Consider the following 21,134-nt stretch of genomic DNA (forward strand, 5'->3'; position numbering starts at 1 on the left):
GCAGGTTGTTGTGTATTTGAAGGGTATTAATGCACCTCTTCTGTTCTCTTCTAATTTAAAGACTTTTCCATAAATTAGTGAAATAACCTTACTAATTCATCCCTGTTCCCATACTGCCACTATATGAATCTTGGGGTTCAGATGAAGCTTCAGACTATCCTCGCACAGGACCACTAAGGCCTCTTTTCCTATCGCCCATGACAGCACCACCGGAGAGAGGAGGATCCACCCCACAGAGACAGGAAACCTGCAGAATAAAACGGGCGGGCATACTCCTCCTCGTCAGTGTGGTTTCCTGTCTCTGATGGGAAGCCTGCAGAGCGACATGCTGGATCCTTCCCTCCGGTGGGTCCCCCACTTACCTGAGATCCTGGAAGCTGCAGCAGAGGCACATCTGAGCTCCGGAGGGGGCGGCAGTGTGCGGGGAGACGGCGGCATGTGTGGCGCCGGAGGAAGAACGCTGACCACCAGGGGGAGGAAGAGGAGCGGCTCCGGCTGTGAGTAGGCCGTGGAGCGCTCCTAAAGTCACATGACGCCGGCTGTGACGTCATCTGCAGGCGCCTATGAGAGGTGCACGAGTTGTCGGCCGGCGTCTATTCCGGCTAGAGCATGGAGGATGAGAGCCTTCAGAAGCGATCTGAGGATCCCACAGTTCCTGCCCCAGCTAAGCCCAAGAAAGTGGGGGCAAAGAAGAAGAATAAAGAATGTGCGTTATGCAGCAAGGGCTTGCCATCTGAATGGGATAAGAAGATGTGCCAGCCCTGTATAGATAGGACGGTGGCTGAAGAGTCTCCCTCATTTTATAAGTGTTTGCAGACGTTGGTGCGCTCTGAGATTAATGCATCCCAGGTAGCCCAGAAATGGCAGAAACCTAAAACCAGAGCACCTTCCAGAGAACCCCCATCGTCAGACGAGGGTGAGATCCCTTCTTCAGTATGTGGTCCTTCTGATATCTCGTCACAGGACTCGTCAGGGGAAGAAGAAATAGGGGGGAGACCCTGTTTTCCGGTTGAGGACACCGAGAAACTCCTTAAGGCTATTCGCTCGACTATGGGCATAGAAGAAATTCGGGAGCCCCGCTCAGTTCAGGATATTATGTTCGGGGGGTTGGAGTCCCGGCAGCATGGTACCTTTCCAGTGCATAGGAATGTATCAGCTCTGATTAAAGGAGAATGGAAAAAACCCAATAGGAGGGTATTTATTTCCAGGAGTCTCAAGCGTAAATATCCTTTTAAGGAGGAAGATTCTGCGTCTTGGGATAAGGCACCTAGGATAGATGTGGCTATATCCAAAGTTTCCAGGAAAACGGCCCTACCATTTGACGACACGGGAATCTTGAAAGACCCGCTGGATAAAAAGGCGGATGCCTTTCTGAAAGGGGCCTGGGAGGCATCTACCTCTTCCTTTAGGCCTAGTATAGCCTCCACCTGCACGGCCCGGTCTCTTATTGTATGGTTGGATGAGCTTGAATCCCAATTAAAAAATAGATGCCCCCGTGAAGAGATATTAGCCTCCCTCCCTACAATTAGGAAGGCAGCAGACTTTCTGGCAGATGCCTCAGCCGACTCAGTTAGATTGGCGGCCAGATCAGCGGCTTTGTCAAATTCTGCACGGAGATCTCTTTGGCTGAAGGGCTGGTCTGGAGACATGTCTTCTAAATCCAAGCTTTGTGGTGTTCCATGTGAAGGGGAATACCTTTTCGGTCCAAGTCTGGACGACCTGCTAGATAAAGCGGCAGACAGGAAGAAAAAGTTTCCGGGGTTTCAAGGATCCTTTTCTAGCAAAAATAGGTTTAGTCGGTCCTTTCGTCCCTTTAGGGGTAGCCAGGAACAGGATAGGAGAACTAGGGAGGACCGATTCAGAGGTCAGAGGAAAAATAGAAATTTTTTCTTTAACCAGTCCTCCGCAGACAAGAGAAAGCCTGAACAACAATGACGCCAGGATTCCGGTTGGTGGCAGGCTGAAGGGCTTCTTAACGGAGTGGAAGAAAATTTCCCTAAGTCCGTGGGTTTTAGATACAGTCAGCCAAGGGTTCAAGTTGGAATTCCTTCAGTCCCCTCCGGCCCGATTCCTTCCAACCATAGTCCCCCCTTCAGTCCTAGGGAAATCAGTGATACAGGCAGAAGTGCTGAATTTAATAGAGAAATCGGTCTTGATCCCAGTATTAAAGGAAGAAGTAGGCAGAGGATTCTACTCTCCACTTTTTTTGGTAAAAAAACCAGACGGTTCTTTCAGGACCATTATAAATCTGAAAAGATTAAATCAGTTCATTCAGCCCAAAAGATTCAAAATGGAAACAATACGATCAACAATCAATCTTCTTTATCCATTATGCTTCATGGCCGTTCTCGATTTAAAAGACGCATACTACCACGTCCCCATTTCAATAGAACACCAGAGGTTTTTAAGGGTGGCCATCCAGTTGAAAGGTCAACTGGAGCATTTCCAATTCCAGGCTCTACCCTTTGGCCTTTCCATGGCCCCAAGGGTGTTTACAAAACTAGTGGCGGAAGTAGCAGCCCACATAAGGGAAAAGGGACATTCTCTTCGTCCCTTACCTGGACGACTTCTTAATAGTAGGTCAGACAGAAGAAGCATGCATCTGGGCAGTATCAGAGATCCGGGTTATTCTGAACAGGTTAGGGTGGATAATAAACGAGGAGAAGTCAAGACCCCGTCCATCGAGGAGGCAGACCTTTTTAGGCCTAATACTGGACTCTTCTCTCCAAAAAACCCTTTTACCTACAAGCAAGGTAGTAGTTATCCAGAACAAGATCCAGGATCTAACCCGGAGACCGGTTACTTCAGTAAGAACAGCAATGTCGGTCCTCGGCTCCCTCACATCCTGTATTCCGGGAGTAAGGTGGGCTCAGCTGCACTCCAGAGCCTTACAGTGGGAAATCCTGTCTGCTTGGAAGGAAAGCCGGTCCTTGAATGCGAAAATGGAGATCTCAGTCAGACCTTACAGAAACTATCATGGTGGCTGGATACGGAAAATCTCGTCCAGGGGATCCCGTGGAAAACAGGAAGATTGGTGTGCCTGACTACAGATGCAAGCCCGTGGGGGTGGGGTGCCCACATTCAAGGAACCTCCTTCCAGGGTCGTTGGGACCCCCTACAAAAAGTAGAGTCCTCCAACCTGAAAGAATTAATGGCAGTCGGCCTTGCGATGAGGGCCTCCCTTCCGAAGATAAAAGGGAAGGACCTAAGGATCCTTTCGGACAACAGGACTGTAGTCTCCTATTTGAACAGGCAGGGAGGGACAAGATGCAGGGCTCTTATGGAGGAAGCCTATGTCACTCTGAGTCTAGCAGAAAGAATATGCACCTCGATTTCAGCAGTCCACATCAGAGGGGTAGAGAACAGACAGGCAGATTTTCTGAGCCGCCATACCCTGTCCCAGGGGGAATGGTCCCTAGACCCCATTGTTTTCCAGAAGATAGTAAATCTCTGGGGAGTTCCCGAAATTGACTTGTTTGCCACGTATTCAAACAAGAAGGTGGCCAGGTTCTATTCCCTAAGCAGAGCGGGATCCCCCTGTGGGATAGACGCCCTGACACAGGAGTGGAATTTCCGCCTGGCTTATGCCTTTTCCCCTCTTCCCCTGATTCCCCGAGTTTTACGGAAAATCAGGGAAGAGCGGGCCACAGTAATCCTGATCGCGCCCTTCTGGCCCAGGAGGTCCTGGTTCACGGGACTCCGAACCATGTCTATCGCCGATCCCTGGGTGCTTCCGACGGTCCGGGGCCTTCTGAGCCAGGGACCAGTGAGACATCCAGCTGTAGACAGCCTACATTTAACGGCCTGGATTTTGAAAGGTGGTTATTAGAGAAGGAAGGGTTCTCTAATGCCTTGGTTTCTACCCTGCTAAAAAGTAAAAAGGAGGTTACTATAAAGATCTATAGCAGAGTTTGGCATAAATTCTTAAATTTTGCCCAGATCCAGTTAAGAAGCCTACCTAGGGTTGCTCCCTTGCTTTCTATTCTTGAGTTTCTCCAGAAAGGTTTAGAAATGGGTCTATCAGTCAGTACCCTGAGAGTTCAGGTCTCTGCCCTGTCGATTCTGTTTAATCAGAACATAGCTAGTAGCCCTTGGGTTGCCAGGTTTTTTAGGGCTGCGGAGAGGTCTTCCCTGGTGGTAGTTCCAAAAGCCCCCCCCTGGAGTCTAGAGGTGGTATTAAAAGCTTTGTCTGGGCCTCCCTTTGAGCCCATTGATTCTATTTCGATTAAGCACCTTACCCTAAAGCTATCCGTTCTGATAGCCTTGACTTCTGCTCGGAGGATTGGGGAGATCCAGGCCATCTCCATCAACCCTCCGTATACCTTGATTTTAGAGGACAAAGTTATCATCCGTCCTGACCCGGCTTTTCTTCCAAAAGTCGCCTCCAAATTCCACCGCTCTCAGGAGATTTTTTCTTCCCACTCTCTGTCAAAATCCTTCCTCTGAGGAAGAAGAATCTCTCCACTGTCTGGATGTCAAGAGAGCCCTTTTGGCCTATCTGTCCTCTACCTCTTCCTGGCGAAAATCTTCCTCACTCTTCTTACAGTTTCAAGGGAGAAACAAAGGTTCTGCTGCCTCAAAGAGTTCTATATCTCGGTGGGTCGTGTCAGCCATCTCCTTATCCTACCTTTCATCGGGGTTGTCTCCCCCGGGGGGCCTAAGGGCCCACTCAACCAGGGCAGTGGCTGCCTCCTGGGCTGAGAGGTCTTCTGTTCCAATGGAGAAAATTTGTGAGGCAGCGACCTGGTCTTCCCCTTTGACCTTTTTTAGGCACTATAGGTTGGACTTGAACTCTTCTGGTGATCCTTCCTTTGGTAAAGGGGTTCTTCTTTCTACTTCCCACCCTTATGGATTACTCTAGTAAATCTCCGGTGGTGCTGTCATGGGCGATAGGAAAAAATGGTATTACTTACCGGTAATTTGATTTTACAGAGCCCATGACAGCACCCTGGGTTTCCCTCCCTGGTGGTTCTTCTTTATTACACTGGTGTGCAGAGAAAAAAATAAAATAAAAATAAATTAATTTTATAAAAAAAAAAAAAAAAAGAATATATATAATATGTTCCCTGTATACAAAATGCATGTCTAATTCATGTGGCGGCCTTCCTCCGATACTTGGAAAACTCACTGACGAGGAGGAGTATGCCCGCCCGTTTTATTCTGCAGGTTTCCTGTCTCTGTGGGGCGGATCCTCCTCTCTCCGGTGGTGCTGTCATGGGCTCTGTAAAATCAAATTACCGGTAAGTAATACCATTTTTCACACGGGCGTTGCGGGAAAAGGTGCGGGTGCGTTGCGAAAACACGCGCAATTTTTCCGCGCGAGTGCAAAACATTGTAATGCGTTTTGCACTCGCGTGAGAAAAATCGCGCATGTTTGGTACCCAAACCCGAACTTCTACACAGAAGTTCGGGCTTGGGTTAGGTGTTCTGTAGATTGTATTATTTTCCCTTATAACATAGTTATAAGGGAAAATAATAGCATTCTGAATACAGAATGCATAGTAAAATAGCGCTGGAGGGGTTAAATATTTTTTTTTTTAACTCTCCTTAATCCACTTGATCGTGAAGCCCGGCTTCTCCTTCTGTCTTCATCTTAGCTGTGCAGCAACAGGACCTGTGGTGACGTCACTCCGGTCATCACATGATCTTTTACCATGGTGATGGATCATGTGATGACCGGAGTGACGTCACCACAGGTCCTGTTGCTGCACAGCTAAGATGAAGACAGAAGGAGATGCCGGGCTTCGCGATCAAGTGGATTAAGGTGAGTTCAATTATTTTATTTTTTTAACCCCTCCAGCGCTATTTTACTATGCATTCTGTATTCAGAATGCTATTATTTTCCCTTATAACCATGTTATAAGGGAAAGTAATAATGATCGGGTCTCCTAGCAACCGTGCATGAAAATCGCACCGCATCCACACTTGCTTGCGGATGCTTGCGATTTTGACGCAACCTCATTCACTTCTATGGGGCCTGCGTTGCATGAAAAACGCAGAATATAGAGCATGCTGCGATTTTCACGCAACGCGCAAGTGATGCGTGAAAATCACCGCTCATGTGAACAGCCCCATAGAAATGAATGGGTCGGAATTCAGTGCGGGTGCAATGCGGTCAACTCGCGCATCGCATCCGCGCGGAATACTCGCCCGTGTGAAAGGGGCCTAATACACCTTGTGGCAGTGGCATGTGACCACGGTAGCCTGTGGTAACTTGTAACCCATAGCAGGGAGAGAATTACTGTTCATGATGATGTCCCTTTAAAATTTAAAATTGTAGTGTATATATAGTAAACTTCTATTCAGCCAGATATACTGTATATCTGTGTGTTCTTGGAAAAAGGTGGGATTTCATTGCCACCTAAAGAAAAAGTCAGCTCACTGCTACTGACTATCCCAAGAGCTGGTGTCTGTGTAAGGCTACTTTCACATCAGTGTTTTCTGGTTTCCAGCAAGCTGCGGTTTTGTGTCCGGTCTGCGAAAATGAGCAAACTGGATTAGTTTTTTCTTCGTTATCGAAAAAACTGATCCGGCACCCATTGACTTACAATGATTTTAATGCCAGATCCGGGTTGTTTAGTTTCAATTTAATACAACCGGATCCAGCCAAAACGGATGTATCCGGATGTATTAAATGAAATGGAAGCGTTTTATTCAGGTTTTGAGGTCCTGTGCCGGATCTCATAACCTGAATTAAAAAAACATTGACGTGAACGTAGCCTAATGAGAGGCGAGGGTGCACCTTCTTTCATCCAGATGGAGTCCTGGTCTGGAGAAGGAGAGGGGCAGCCTTGTACCTGAACAGCCTGTACCTTCTTAATCCCCACCCAGGGTGGATAAAAATCAATGATTTTGAAAAAAGAAAATCTAAAAAATCTGAATATTTTTTTTTTTTTTTAAATCTGATTTTTTTTTTTTATATAAAATGCTTTTTGAGGAAAATATATTACCATCCAAAGGTTATTCCATCATGAAATAAAGATTAGTTTTTTAATTATGTAGAATAAGGCTGTATATGTTTAATTTTTTTGCAAAATAAATTTAATTAATCCATTCACAATGTCATGCTCTTCCAGAGGTTTTGTAAGATTATTGGGCAGTTTCTCTGCCTACAAGATATTATCACAGATGCTTGGTTTACTTTTGCAGTTCTCAAAACACAATTTGACTCAGCAGAGATCACATGCCTCTTCACAGCAAAAATGTTATAACATGAACAGAACTAAGAAAAATACCTTAATCCTAACTTCTACAAACCTATGAATGCAGAATCAACCTAATCAAACTAATATGAAAAGTTGTTATTCTAAAAATCAGTTTGATTTAAATCAAATCCACCCTGTCCCCACCCCCAAGGTCCTGGAAAAGAGAAAAAAAAACACAAATAATTTTTCCCTCTTTATGATGATTTTGACAGTCTTAAACATTTGCGCTATTGGTCCCCATATCTGCCTATAATAATTATATTTGTTTAGTTTTTTTTCCGTATAATACATTTTTTCCAAAGTCATTGTCAGATGTACTTTCCCATCGCAATCTATTAATCCTGGAATGCTATTTTATAACTTAAAGGGGCTTTCCCATCTCAGACAATGGGGGCATATTGCCAGGATATGCCCCCATTGTCTGATAGGTGTTGTAAACGCAGCCATCAGAGTCCCCGAGGGCGCACCGTGCATATGTGGCTGCTCTCCAATCATTTCTATGGGGCAGCCAAAAATAGCCTAGCGCGGGCTCGGCTAATTCCGTCGGCCCCATAGAAATGAATGGGAGTTGTGTGCGCTCCTATTCACTTCTATAGGGAGAGCGCTTGGTGGTGCCGGATCCAGGGAAACCTAGATGAATTTTTTCCAGGAAACATTTTACATTTAGGACATAAACTTGTGGAATTCAGTTAACACTGAATATTGCAGAATTCCTCAACAAACTGAAGGAGAGTTATTCATGGCCGATGCCTTCATTCGACTCCAGGCCCAATCATCAATGAGACCCATCGCCTCGTCCTTTTCTCTTTTACTTGAAGGTTATCCATAAGTAGCTTTTGTCTAACATGTATTTTTGATAGAGCCCACCTATATTTATCATTGGCAAAAAGTGGTCTAATTTCTTCTAGCAAAAGAAAAGGGGGTTTCCGTCCCAATCGTTCCTTTATCAATGAATATTTCAATGGTAAATACCTTATCCACATATTACTAGGGCTCCATATTCCTTTTGCAGTTGGGAAAAAGATACCACCCCCTGATGATCATACAATTGTATAAGCCGCGTAACCCCACAACTTTTCCACTGCGCACTTTCTTGGCTTTTATATTGGGGGGATTTAAATATATAATTAGACTTTTCTGTTCCTAAAAGAGATTTCATTCTTTGCCAAATATTATGTATAAGAAACAACTTGGGGAACTTCCTGTTTCTCAATGTATTCTTCTCCAGTGGATCCAGCAGGCTCTTTTGCCTTATCACAGTACTTCATAAATTGCAATTAGGATCCTGTATTTCCTCCATATTACCACCCATTAAAGGGGTTGTCTCACTTCAGCAAGTGGCATTTATCATGTAGAGAAAGTGAATACAAGGCACTTACTAATGTATTCTGATTATCCATATTCCCTCCTTTGCTGGCTGGATTCATTTTTTCCATCACAATATACACTGCTCGTTTCAAGGGGTTACGGCCACGATTGAAGTGCAGATACAAGGTGGCCGGCGTGGGAGCTGCTGCGCCTGCGTGCCTATGTGCATTCTCAGTCCCGGCCACCAGAGAGGCTGGTGCTTTTTTCTCTATGTGCAAGCACGGCCACTGCTGATGGATTGCAGGGAGGTTGTTAACTAGTGTTGAGCGAAGCGAGCTTCGGATGCGTCATCCGTAGTAGCTTCATTCAAAACTTCGGAATAATACTGTATGGAGATCAGTCTCCTCACAGTATTAAAATGTATAGGCTCCGATGAGCCGAAGTAAGTTATTCACGAAGTTGCGCGTGACTTCGTTGAATAACTTCGGTAGTTGAAAACCAAAGTGGAAAACCAAATTTATTCAACGAAGTCACGCGCGACTTCGGGAATAGCTTACTTCGGCTCATCGGAGCCCGTACATTCTAATACTGTACGGAGACGAATCTCCGTACAGCATTAATCCGAAGTTTTGAACGAAATGACTTCGGGTGAAGCATCCGAAGCTTGCTTCGCTCAACACTAGTCGTAACCCCTCGCAACATGATTGAAAAATGAATCAAGTCAGCAAATACATTAGTAAGTGCCTTGTATTAACTTTCTCTACATGATAAATGCCACTCGCTGGAGTGAGACAACCCCTTTACGTGAATGATTTGTCAGTTTCAGGTATGATCTGCATCACGGCTACGGCTCATGTCACTCTAATCATTGTGCAGAGATTTATTTGGTGACACCTATTGCCTCCTTTTTTTTTTTTCTGGTTAAATGTTAAAGAAGCACTCCCACAAAAATGTATATTCTCTGACCTATTAGAAAGGTACATGATGTAAAGTGTAGGAAGCATTAGATGGGGATCAAACCTTGTTTCCTCATTTGTACGGAATGTAACGCCCCCACAACGTATGCCACTGTGTACCATATGTTGCCTATAGGATCTTCTGCAGACTAAACGTTTACCCTTTCGTTGCGGGATGCCTCTGCACAGGGTATTGTAGTAGACTACGCTTTCCAGGCCAGTTTTTCTTTTACACAATTTTGATTCATGACGCTCAGTGTGTTTGGTTATGCATTGTATTCATAGCATATTCATTCATGGGGCATCCTGATCACCCACCACCACCGATGAAAACAGCTTACTGGTCAGTGTGACCTGAGGCTTTAATTTATTACAATTTATTTTTTGCATTCCAAATTTAAGCCATTTATTAATATAGCTTATCTGGTATATGTTATATAGGTGTTCTCAATAATGGACATAGGGATCCCTAGGATAGACCAGAGGAGCAGTATAGTAGGAACGCATGTCTAAAGATCACAGAATGTTCTAATTTTAATAAAACCTCCAACTATAAAGTAAAGAAAAGGTATAGTGACCAAATCTATTCAAGGCTATAACTTCAAACTTTCTTCCCCAGCCGAAGGCTATGCTGCCTTCCAAGAAGACAGTTCCGGTGATGAAGCAGAGAGCCCGTCCAAGATGAAGAGGTCCAAGGGAATCCATGTATTCAAGAAGCCCAGTTTTTCTAAGAAGAAGGAGAAAGATTTTAAAATAAAGGAGAAACCTAAAGAAGAGAAGCACAAAGAAGACAAGCACAAGGACAAGAAGTCCAAGGATTTAACTGCTGCAGATGTAGTCAAGCAATGGAAAGAGAAAAAGAAAAAAAAGAAGCCCACGCCAGAGCCAGAGCCACCACCTGTAGATGTGCCCAGGCTGAGGCCAGTATTCGGGATCCCGCTGGCTGCAGCTGCAGAGAGAACCATGATGTGTGATGGGATCCGGCTGCCAGCAGTATTCCGGGAATGCATTGATTTTATTGAGCTGCATGGCATGAAATGTGAAGGCATCTACAGAGTGTCAGGTAAAACTGGTCGGATCACTAGGATTTCATTGCTGTTTGCTTTAGCGATTTATAAGGATATGACTTTTATTGATTTGCCCAAATGCACTGGGATGCATTCTGACAAAAAAAAACAAGTTTCTCTATCGTAACTCTCCACACATTTCGTTACTAACAAGAATACTAGCAGAAAAATATAGAAAAATGTCTTGGTGTACATAAAAAATTGGAATTGGATTTTTTTTAAATGTATTCTGTGCCAAATCCATTTAAGAGGACCTTTCATCAGTTTTGACATAGGCTATTTATGGTATTACCTTGTAGGACGGCCCCCACTGATGCCATGGGTGTTTTCTTTTCTTCAAAAGCAGCACCCCCCCCCCACCCCCCGATGATTTGGCGTGCTGTATTTTAATGAGCTGTAAACTCGCAATGGGGAGGAGACGCAGTCTTCCGCTGTGGGCGTCTCCTTCTCCCTGGCTGTGATCGGTTTGCTCTGATTGGATCGCGCTCACAGCCAGGGAGAAGGAGACACCCACAGCAGAAGACTGCGTCTCCTCCCCATTGCGAGTTTACAGCTCATTATAATGCAGCACGCCAAACGATCGGGGGGCCACAGCGGGGAAAAAAAGGGGGCTTTTGAAAAAAAGAAAAATACACCCATGACATCAGTGGTGGCCGCCTTGCAAGGTGTAATACCCTAATTAGCCTATGTCAAAACTGATGAAAGGTCCTCTTTAAGGTAGTGAGTGATTACATTTCCTGTTCTGCTCAGGGGTTTTCTGGGAGTCTGACTGTCTGCGGAGGCCCAGGCACTCTAGGAAGTGATGCTTCCTCTTCACTATTTACCTGCACGCCATCTAACTTGCAGCACTGCACCGCCACTCCAAGCTAGACGGCGTGCAGTAAACCGTGAAGAGGAAGCAGCTGGTACCGGGAGTCAGACCCCCACCAATCTGATATTGATGATCTAGCCTGAGGTTGGATCACCAATATACCAACACTGCACAGAGGTCACATAGCGTGTGAGGGTCACATGACTGACGCCATACTTAGTTTTATTCAGTTCTTTTATGGATTCATTTTACAGGGCAAAAAACGGAGGGTGATTATTGTGGCTCGATTTCATGTCCACACCACACTGTCGTTGGCACTTTATGGGAGGCACATTCGTTTCCGAATTGTAACATTTCTTTGCCATCAATAATTATTATTTTTTCATCAGGAATAAAGTCAAAGGTGGATGAGCTGAAAGCAGCGTATGACCGCGAAGAGTCTCCAAACCTTGATGACTATGAGCCTTACACAGTTGCCAGCCTACTGAAGCAATACTTGCGTGAGCTACCTGAGAACGTCCTCACCAAAGAATTAATGCCTAAATTTGAAGATGCCTGTGGCAAGGGCACCGAGGCCGAGAGGCTGCAGGAATGTCAGCGTCTTTTAAAGGAGCTGCCAAACTGCAACCTTTACTTGATATCATGGCTGATTGTGCACATGGACCATGTCATAGAGAAAGAACTTGAAACTAAAATGAACATACAGAATATTTCGATCGTGCTGAGCCCAACCGTTCAGGTACATTTGACAGATTTACTAGAGGTTGACATTGTTTGGACAGAGGGATTACTGATTTTTCTCAAACGGCATTTCAGCTGGTACAGTTCATGATCATGACACAGCTCCATAGTATTGATGAAACAGGTTAGACTTGTGTATCCTGCAGAAGTGGCAGCTGCAAATACAGTGAAGGAGTTTAAGCATGCATGGGATAGGCATAAGATGGGGCCAGGGGCTATCCATAGTACTCAGTATATTGGGCAGACTAGATGGGCCAAATGGTTCTTATCTGCCGACACATTCTATGTTTCTATGTATCGAGGAAGTTTATGATAATCCATGGGTCTCTGTTCAGTTCATCTAGTGTTCTGTTGTTGACTAGTTGCCCCGTGGCGCATTCTTCTGGCACAGGAAGCCATGACCAGCCAGACCTTTCCCTTGCAGTCACAATGCCGAAGGCTTGAGTCTGCCACAATAAGAGCTGCTCATACAATGCAACTCTTCGTTCTGGCCCATAGAGTAGAGTCCTGGGTGGGAGTAGATAAGATGCACTGAGTGGCTAGAGCCTGCCCTTGGTTTCTTTTAAATGCCTCAACAGATTAGGGGAAGAAAGGTACGGTTTTAATTAGCTAGAGCAGCCCTACCAGGCATATCTGGTTTGATGGGGTTGATCCTGCTGGCATATGGTCTTTAACCCTTTCCCTGCCAAGAACATATTTCACACGTCCCTGCAGGGTGGCAATTCGGTAGTCAAAGACGTTCCTTGTATGTCCTTGCTATTGATGGCTAGATCTCGGGCTGTGTAATAGCTCGGCTTTAAAACAAGACCAAGATCGAAGATCTAGCAGCGATAAATCACTGTTATAGCCCTTAGAAAGAGGTCTCTGTGAAAGTTGCGTATACCTGCACCTAGGGGTGGGCGATATGGCCTAAAATCTATATTGCAATATAATTTTAAGCATTTGCGATATATTGTTTTCTATATTTGAAGGGGGTGTTAAAAAGTAAAAAAATAAAAATAAGTTTAATTTCATAACTATTAGCCTCCTTAAGGGCTAGAACCCTTGTCATATTCACCCTAATAGAGCTCTATTAGGGTAAATAGGACTTTACACTCTCCCTGCTGCTCTGTGCTTTGTGCACACAACAGCAGGGAGCTGACCATGGCAGCCAGCCACTCATGTGCCCCCCAGCCACTCATGTGCCCCCAGCCCCTCCCTCTTATCAGCCCCCTCTAGTAACTAAAACCCACCCACCCCCCCTCCCTCCCTCCCCAGTATTAATCATTGGTGGCAGTGGCCACAGGGTCGTCATCCCCCTCCCCCCCATCAGTGGTGGCAGTGGGCAGTTCCGATCGGAGTCCCAGCAGTGTAATGCTGGGGCTCCGATTGGTTACCATGGCAGCCAGGACGCTACTGAAGTACTGGCTGCCATGGTATGTTAATGAGCAGCATTATACTCACGTGCGCCGTGGCCGCCGGGCGCTCCTTCTCATAGGTCTGTGTGGCGTATTGCTAATGCTATAAGCATTAACAATGCGCCGCACAAACAGAAGATGGAGCGACCGGCGGCCACGGCGCACATGAGTATAATGCTGCTCACTAACATACCATGGCAGCCAGGACTTCAGTAGCGTCCTGGCTGCCATGGTAACCAATCGGAGCCCCAGCATTACACTGCTGGGACTCCGATCGGAACTGCCCACTGCCACCAATGCAGAGACTGAAGAACATTCCCGGCACCCGACCTCTGACAGGACGCTCTGATCCGCGCGATTAACCCCTCAACTGATTTTTTTTTTTAACCCCTCCAGCCCTATTGTACTAAGCATTCTGTATTAAGAATGCTATTATTTTCCCTTATAACCATGTTATCAGGGAAAATTAATAATGATCGGGTCCCCATCCCGATCGTCTCCTAGCAACTGTGCGTGAAAATCGCACCGCATCCGCACTTGCATCACTTCTATGGGGCCTGCGTTGCGTGGAAAACGCACAAAGAGGAGCATGCTGCGATTTTCACGCAACGCACAAGTGATGCGTGAAAATCACCGCTCATGTGCACAGCCCCATAGAAATGAACGGGTCTGGATTCAGTGCGAGTGCAATGCGTTCACGTGACGCATTGCACCTGCGCGGAAATCTCGCCCGTGTGAAAGGGGCCTAAGAGTTTGTTACAGTTACACAGTTTTAATCCAGCGTTCCTAGGACCTTGAAAGGCACATCTGCCTACCTATGGCACTATTCGGGAGTGAGAAAGTTTTATTTAGTTAGACTAAAGTGTTACCTAGCTTTCCCGGGACCCTGAATGACAAATATGTCTAGCTGTGCTACATGATGGAGGATGTTATGGGGATTCCTACCTTCAGTCTCCTGCCTAGCAACTATCACTGTGTAACTGAGCAGGTTATGTATTCAGCTGTATATATTATACTAGAGCTTGTACACTTCGCATCATGCCTGGCAGTTACCAAATCTATTTTGTTCTATTAGTAACTAGGAGGTTCCTTCCAACAAAATAGTCACTCTTAGGGTCCATTTACATGACTGTATTTCTGGGTCCTCATCCGTATTGCAATTTTGAGAAACAAGTGCGGACCCATTAGTTTCAATGGAGCCGCAAAAGATGCAGACATCACATTGTGTTCTGCGGCCCGAAAAAAATGATAGAGCATGTCCTATTCTTGTCTGCACTAGCATCGGAGGTATAGGGAGAAGTGGTAGTTGCAGCCTGAGAGAACAGTGCACTGCTCTTTTATTGTATTTTTCATGGTCTGGAATTGTTATATCTAACGAAATGAGCAAATAACAAAGGTGGTTCTTTTTTGTGTGCGTTTTTGGATTCTGGCATTAGTGACCCTTTAACAAGCTGGGAATTGAGACAGCCCTTGAGAACACTGTGCAATAGCCGGAAGCTCTATAATTGTGGTAGTGCTTACTTTATGTAATTATAAACTGACTAAATATAAATCTGGACCCAAATAAACTGTTCTACGGTACTGCTTGGCATTGCGTTGCTTAACCTTTTTATGAGAGCTGGTCCTAATACACACAACCTCTTTCATGCAGCTTTGCAGCAAACGGTGAGCATGAGCAAAAATTGGACAAAAATTCAAATTTGCGACTAATGTGTACTCCTTATGCAAATAAAATATAGACTGAAAAAATGTTAGATATGAGGCGTTCATAAATGCCACACGTGTCTACTTTCAATGCTGCATGTGTTTTAGGAATGCACTAACCAACTTTTGCATGCAAGTTCTTGTTCCATTACGACGACTGCAATCTGCATATAGAAATATCCTTGCTCATGAAAATCAATTAGTGGAATTCGGAATAATAGTCGTAATGCAAAGGCATCAGCTATTTTGAATATACAAAATACCCAGGACAAACCAACGTGGAGCTCCACTGGCCTACTTTCGTAGACACTGGTGGAACTTATTGTAAGCCGCCGCAGGCTTTTCTTTTGTTAGTGCATGTAATTAAAATATTTCCTGATGAACAACATTGCGGGTATACTTTGTCACCGCTCACATTGTACATTCCCATGCAGTGATTTGATGTGGGCACTGAATGCAGCAGGAACGGTTGGCCACAGGTTGGTGTAGCAGAAGAATCTGAGCCAAACCAGCAGCTTAGTGTAGTGGGATGTGCTCTGCTACACTGCGGAGCACAGGGCCCAGTGGAGTGATTTTGGGTGAGACCGCTTCCTCCTCTACTAACCCCCCTCCCCCTTGGTACCGCCAACATCACGCTGTATTTTCCTGTACAGCGATTTGATGTGGGCGCTGACTGTGTGTACAGGACCTGCCCTCTGCCACACTGGTGAGTGGGTGGCGTGGCATCGTTCCCTCAATCCTCACACCCCAGCTGGTGAGTGTGGACCACACTGTCCTCTACAGTAACAATTGGGTGTCAAGTCTCCCTCTATTGGCCCACGTATATAAATGTCTTAGTGCGTCATGTGGTCATCCAACCACATGGTGGCAGTACTTCAGTTACAAACTGAAACTGGACTCGCAAAGACATATATTATCGATAATTTTCCATCCTATACAAACTGTAATCCTAATTAATGATAAATTGCTAAACCTAATATATTGCTTTAACTAAGGGCTCATGCACACAAACGTATTTTCTTTCCGCTTCCGTACTATTTATTTTTTTTGCGGACCGTATGCGGAACCATTCACTTTAATAGGTCCGCAAAAACAACGGAAGGTACTGTGCGCACATTCAGTTTCTGTATTTCCGTTCCGCAAAAAAGTAGTGCATGTCCTATTGCCCACAAATCACGGTCCGAGGCCCCATTCAAGTCAATAGGTCCACAAAAAATACGGAACGCACACGGAACACATCCGTATGTCATCGGTATTTCATCTATATTTTGCGGATCCATACTGTAGAATTGCTATGCCCAGCTCATATTGCTCATGTGTTTGTGGTGATAAGTTACTGTCTCCGTTTCCGATCCGCAAAAAACGGATCACATACGGAAACCATACGGATATGTTTTGTGGAATATCGGAACAGAAGAGGACTTAAATCAGAGAAAAAAAAACTCAGATACTGAACAACGGATCCGTGAAAAATGGACTGCAAAAGAACGGTCGTGTGCATGAGCCCTAAGGCCGCTTTAACATCGGTATAAGATGGGTGCTTGATTTTCTTGCGGTTTATCAGAAATTAGTTAGAGCACCATAACTCTGGTTCTGTTGAACTGCAGGAGGCTTGGGTGTTGAGTCCTTAATATGTTCACAAAAAGCCTCTTAAAACCTGCACGCCTTTTTTTTTATTTTTAAGATTAATTGAAAAAACGATTATTTCTGGCGACAGTGAGTGAAAATGTCTTTTCTGTCCCATGAAAATCTTCTGCATCTGTCAGAACTATGTTAGACGCCTCTTGTGATGATCGTTATCGCTGTTACTGCTAGAGACATTTGCATATTTTACTCTTCACATCGGGTATGGAGAGGATAGGGACAATGTGAAATGTAAACTTTATTGAAGTTTTTGTATTTTGCGCACAACGTTTTTGGCCCTGTAACATAGTTTAGAAGGCCGAAAAAAGACATCTGTCCATCCAGTTCGGCCTGTTATCCTGCAAATTGATCCAGAGGAAGGGGAAAAAAAAACTGAGGTAGAAGCCAATTTTCCGCACTGAAAGGGAAAAAAAAATTCCATTCCCGACTCCAATAAGAATAACTCTCTGAATCAACGACCCCTCTCTAAAAACTATAGCCTGTAATATTATTACACTCCAGAAATACATCCAGGCCCCTCTTGAATTCCTTTATTGTACTCACCATCACCACCTCCTCAGGCAGAGAGTTCCATAGTCTCACTGCTCTTACCGTAAAGAATCCTCTTCTATGTTTGTGTACAAACCTTCTTTCCTCCAGACGCAGAGGATGTCCCCTCGTCACAGTCACAGTCCTGGGGATAAATAGATGATGGGAGAGATCTCTGTACTGACCCCTGATATATTTATACATAGTTATTAGATCTCCCCTCAGTCGTCCTTTTTTCTAAAGTGAATAACCCTAATTTTGATCATCTTTCTGGGTACTGTAGTCCACCAATTCTAGTTTACTTGCCCTCCTCTGAACCCTCTCCAGCTCTGCTACATCTGCCTTGTTCACAGGAGCCCAGAACTGTACACAGTACTCCTTGTGTGGTCTGACTAGTGATTTGTAAAGTGGCAGGACTATGTTCTCATCACGGGCATCTATGCCCATTTTGATGCAACCCATTATCTTATTATAAGCCTTGGCAGCAGCTGCCTGACACTGTTTTTTACAGCTTAGTTTGCTGTTCACTAAAATTCCTAAGTCCTTTTACATGTCAGTGTTACCGAGTGTTTTACCATTTAGTATGTACGGGTGACTTGCATTATTCCTTCCCATGTGCATAACCTTACATTTCTCAGTGTTAAACCTCATCTGCCACTTATCTGCCCAAGCCTCCAATCTATCCAGATCCCTCTGTAGTATTATACTGTCCTCTTCAGTGTTAATTACTTTACACAGTTTAGTGTCATCTGTGAAAATTGATATTTTACCGTGCAAGCCTTCTACAAGATCATTAATAAATATATTGAAGAGAATAGGGCCCAATACTGACCCCTGAGGTACCCCACTAGTGACAGTGACCCAATCTGAGTATGTACCGTTAATAACCACCCTCTGTTTTCTATCATTGAGCCAGTTACTTACCCACATACAGACGTTTTCTCCCAGTCGGAGCATTCTCATTTTATATACTAACCTTTTATGTGGTACAGTGTCAAATGCTTTGGATTAGTCCAGATACACGACATCCATTGATTCACCGCTGTCAAGTCTAGTACTTACCTCCTCATAGAAACTGCTGAAATTAGTTTGACATGACCGATCCCCATGAAGCCATGCTGATATGGCGTTATTTGCTTATTTTCCTTGAGGTAGCATCTCTTAGTAAACCTTCAAACTGTTTACCTACGACAGATGTTAAACTTACCGGCCTATAGTTTCTGGGCTCTCTTTTTGGACCCTTCTTGAATATTGGCACCACATTTGTGATCTAGACACTGGTAAACATCCGGGTCATGGCCTCAATAAATGGCCTAATTAGGCACAAAGGAGCTATTGGATGAGTAAGCACTCATCATACCCACCATATGTGGTAATCAAAGAACAAATATGCTTTCTGATTGCTGGGGGGGGGGGGGGGGGATTGAACTTGCACAGAAGTCCTTGTTTCCCTCCTCATCATTCTATGTACATTAAGGCTTGGAGAGAGGAGAACATCAGTATGTCCCTCCCCCTCCTCCACCATATTGGCTGAGAGCACTGCTGGCTGAAGGGGAGAAAAGCTGATATAACCTGGAATATCTCACACTGAGTGGCAACTAGAGATGTAAGCCTGGTTTCTTTAAAAGCTCTTTAAAACAAGACCAGGATTGCAGTGCTAGCTGCTCAACATTGGGAGATACAGCCTTTAAAAAATCAGGTTGGAAGTGAGAGCTGCACGTGTATGCTGTTCTCACTGCGACACTTTTCCAAGGGCTGTCACTCATGAGCAGCTAGCACTGCAATCCTGGGGTTCTTGTTTCAGAGCTTAGATTGTCAGCTTTAAAACAAGACCTGACTGATATCTCTAGGTGCTACAAAGGCTGCATTCACGCGTCCATAGAACACGGTCCGTGTGATACCGGCCTGGATTTCTTCAGAGTGCAGGAGCGCACGGCGTCATTGGTTGCTATGACGCCGTGCGCTTCCTGCTGCCGCTGCAGTACAGTAATACACTGGTATGATCTATACCAGTGTATCTCTGTACAGCGGCGGCAGCAGGAAGTGCACGGCGTCATAGCAACCAATGACACCGTGCGCTCCTGCACTCTGAAGAAATCCAGGCCGGTATCACACGGACCGTGTTCTATGGACGTGTCAATGCAGCCAAAGCCTGAGATCCAGCCAGCAATAGATAAGGCTGATTGCATATGTTCTTAGCTACTGAAATGCCACTATGCAAGGATGTATGAGAGAAATCCCTAAGGGTTAAGGTGAGGTCATTTTATAGATTTAAAAAATAAAATAAAATTTAGGGGGGATTTTGAGCTGAAATAACAATGGATCAGATACTGCACTTGTTTGGAGGCCAGAACTAGGCTGTCCTCACAATAGCGCATACGTTGCCATAATTTACATCTTTTTTTTTTGTCTTCCAGATCAGCAACAGAGTCCTGTATGTGTTCTTTACACACGTGCAGGAGCTGTTTGGTGGTACGGTTATCAAGAAGGTGATAAAACCTCTCCGCTGGTCTAACATGGCCACCATGCCTGCCCTTCCTGAAACCCAAGAAACTATTAAAGAGGAAATCAGGCGGCAGGTTTGTTGTGATAGTATTTATACCTGTAAGGGCTGTCCTAATTGTGTGGACTTCTTCTTTTTTTTTTTTCTTGCATCATGTGGATGAGACTTAGAATATCGAATTTGCTGTTACTGTTCAATGCTGCCTGTTTGCCACACACAGGCAGGTACACATTGTATCTGATGTGGACATAGCCTTAAATGGGTTATCCCATCAATGTAAAAAAAATGAAAATCAGACATCATATAGTACACGACAGTCTCTTCATAAAGCCTCATTCACACGTCCGTGTCCGTGCTCAAATCCGTGAGCAGGTGGTCAGTGATGCATCCATGAAACTGTCTGTGAAGGATCCGTGTTGGGTCCGTGTGTCCGTCTTTTGCTGTCCATGTTGCATCCATGTTTCACTGACGCTAAACAGCTGAAAAATAATTTTCAAAGCTTCTCTTCCTAATGATCTGTGAAACACGGATGGCACCTGTCTTGCATCCGTGGTTTTCAGGGACCCATAGACTATAATAGACGTGATGGATCCGTGAACACGGACAAAATAGAGCATGCATACATGCTGAAAACACGGACCTATGGACCGTGCTAAAATGCTGATGTCTGAATGCACACATTAAAATGGATGGGGACGTGTGCTGTCTGTGAATGAGGATTAAAAAAGGGCTTCTGTCACTCCACTAAACAAATTATTATTTTTTGTCTCCTTAAAATCCTTATGCTGCGATTTCTCAATATATAGGGCTATTACTCAGTTTGGTTCAGTAGTTATATAAAAAAAATGACTTTTATAATATGCAAATTACCTCTCTATCAGCAGGTAGGGCGGCCGCATCCTCCATTCATAATGACGCCCCCTCCTCATGTTGATTGACAGGACCAGCCAATGCGCTCGTCCTCTGACTGGCCCTGTCTGCGTTTTAAATCTCGCGCCGGTCTTCAGTTGGCGCAGGCGCACTGAGTGGAGGACGCTCGCTCGGCCGCTCCATCCTCAGTGCGCCTGCGCAGATGACGTCACATGTACACCCGGCGTAGGCGCACTGAGGATGGAGCGGCCGAGCGAGCGTCCTCCACTCAGTGCGCCTGCGCCAACTGAAGACCGGCGCGAGATTTAAAACGCAGACAGGGCCAGTCAGAGGACGAGCGCATTGGCTGGTCCTGTCAATCAACATGAGGAGGGGGCGTCATTATGAATGGAGGATGCGG

The 21,134-nt window shown here is 45.0% G+C and overlaps 1 protein-coding gene across 3 annotated transcripts in view; it reads left to right on the top strand.

The window, feature by feature from the left end:
* The window catches only part of RALBP1 (ralA binding protein 1), a 52,881-nt gene that overhangs the window by 17,012 nt on the left and 14,735 nt on the right, over positions 1–21,134 (top strand). For all 3 annotated transcript variants that reach the window (XM_040432931.1, XM_040432933.1, XM_040432932.1), the window contains exons 3-5: positions 10,089–10,532; positions 11,737–12,086; positions 19,779–19,940. In XM_040432931.1, coding sequence (XP_040288865.1) covers positions 10,089–10,532; positions 11,737–12,086; positions 19,779–19,940 — 956 coding nt within the window. The remainder of the gene's footprint in view (positions 1–10,088; positions 10,533–11,736; positions 12,087–19,778; positions 19,941–21,134) is intronic.

This window comes from Bufo bufo, chromosome 5, assembly GCF_905171765.1.
Source record: "Bufo bufo chromosome 5, aBufBuf1.1, whole genome shotgun sequence".
Taxonomy (NCBI): Eukaryota; Metazoa; Chordata; class Amphibia; order Anura; family Bufonidae; genus Bufo; species Bufo bufo.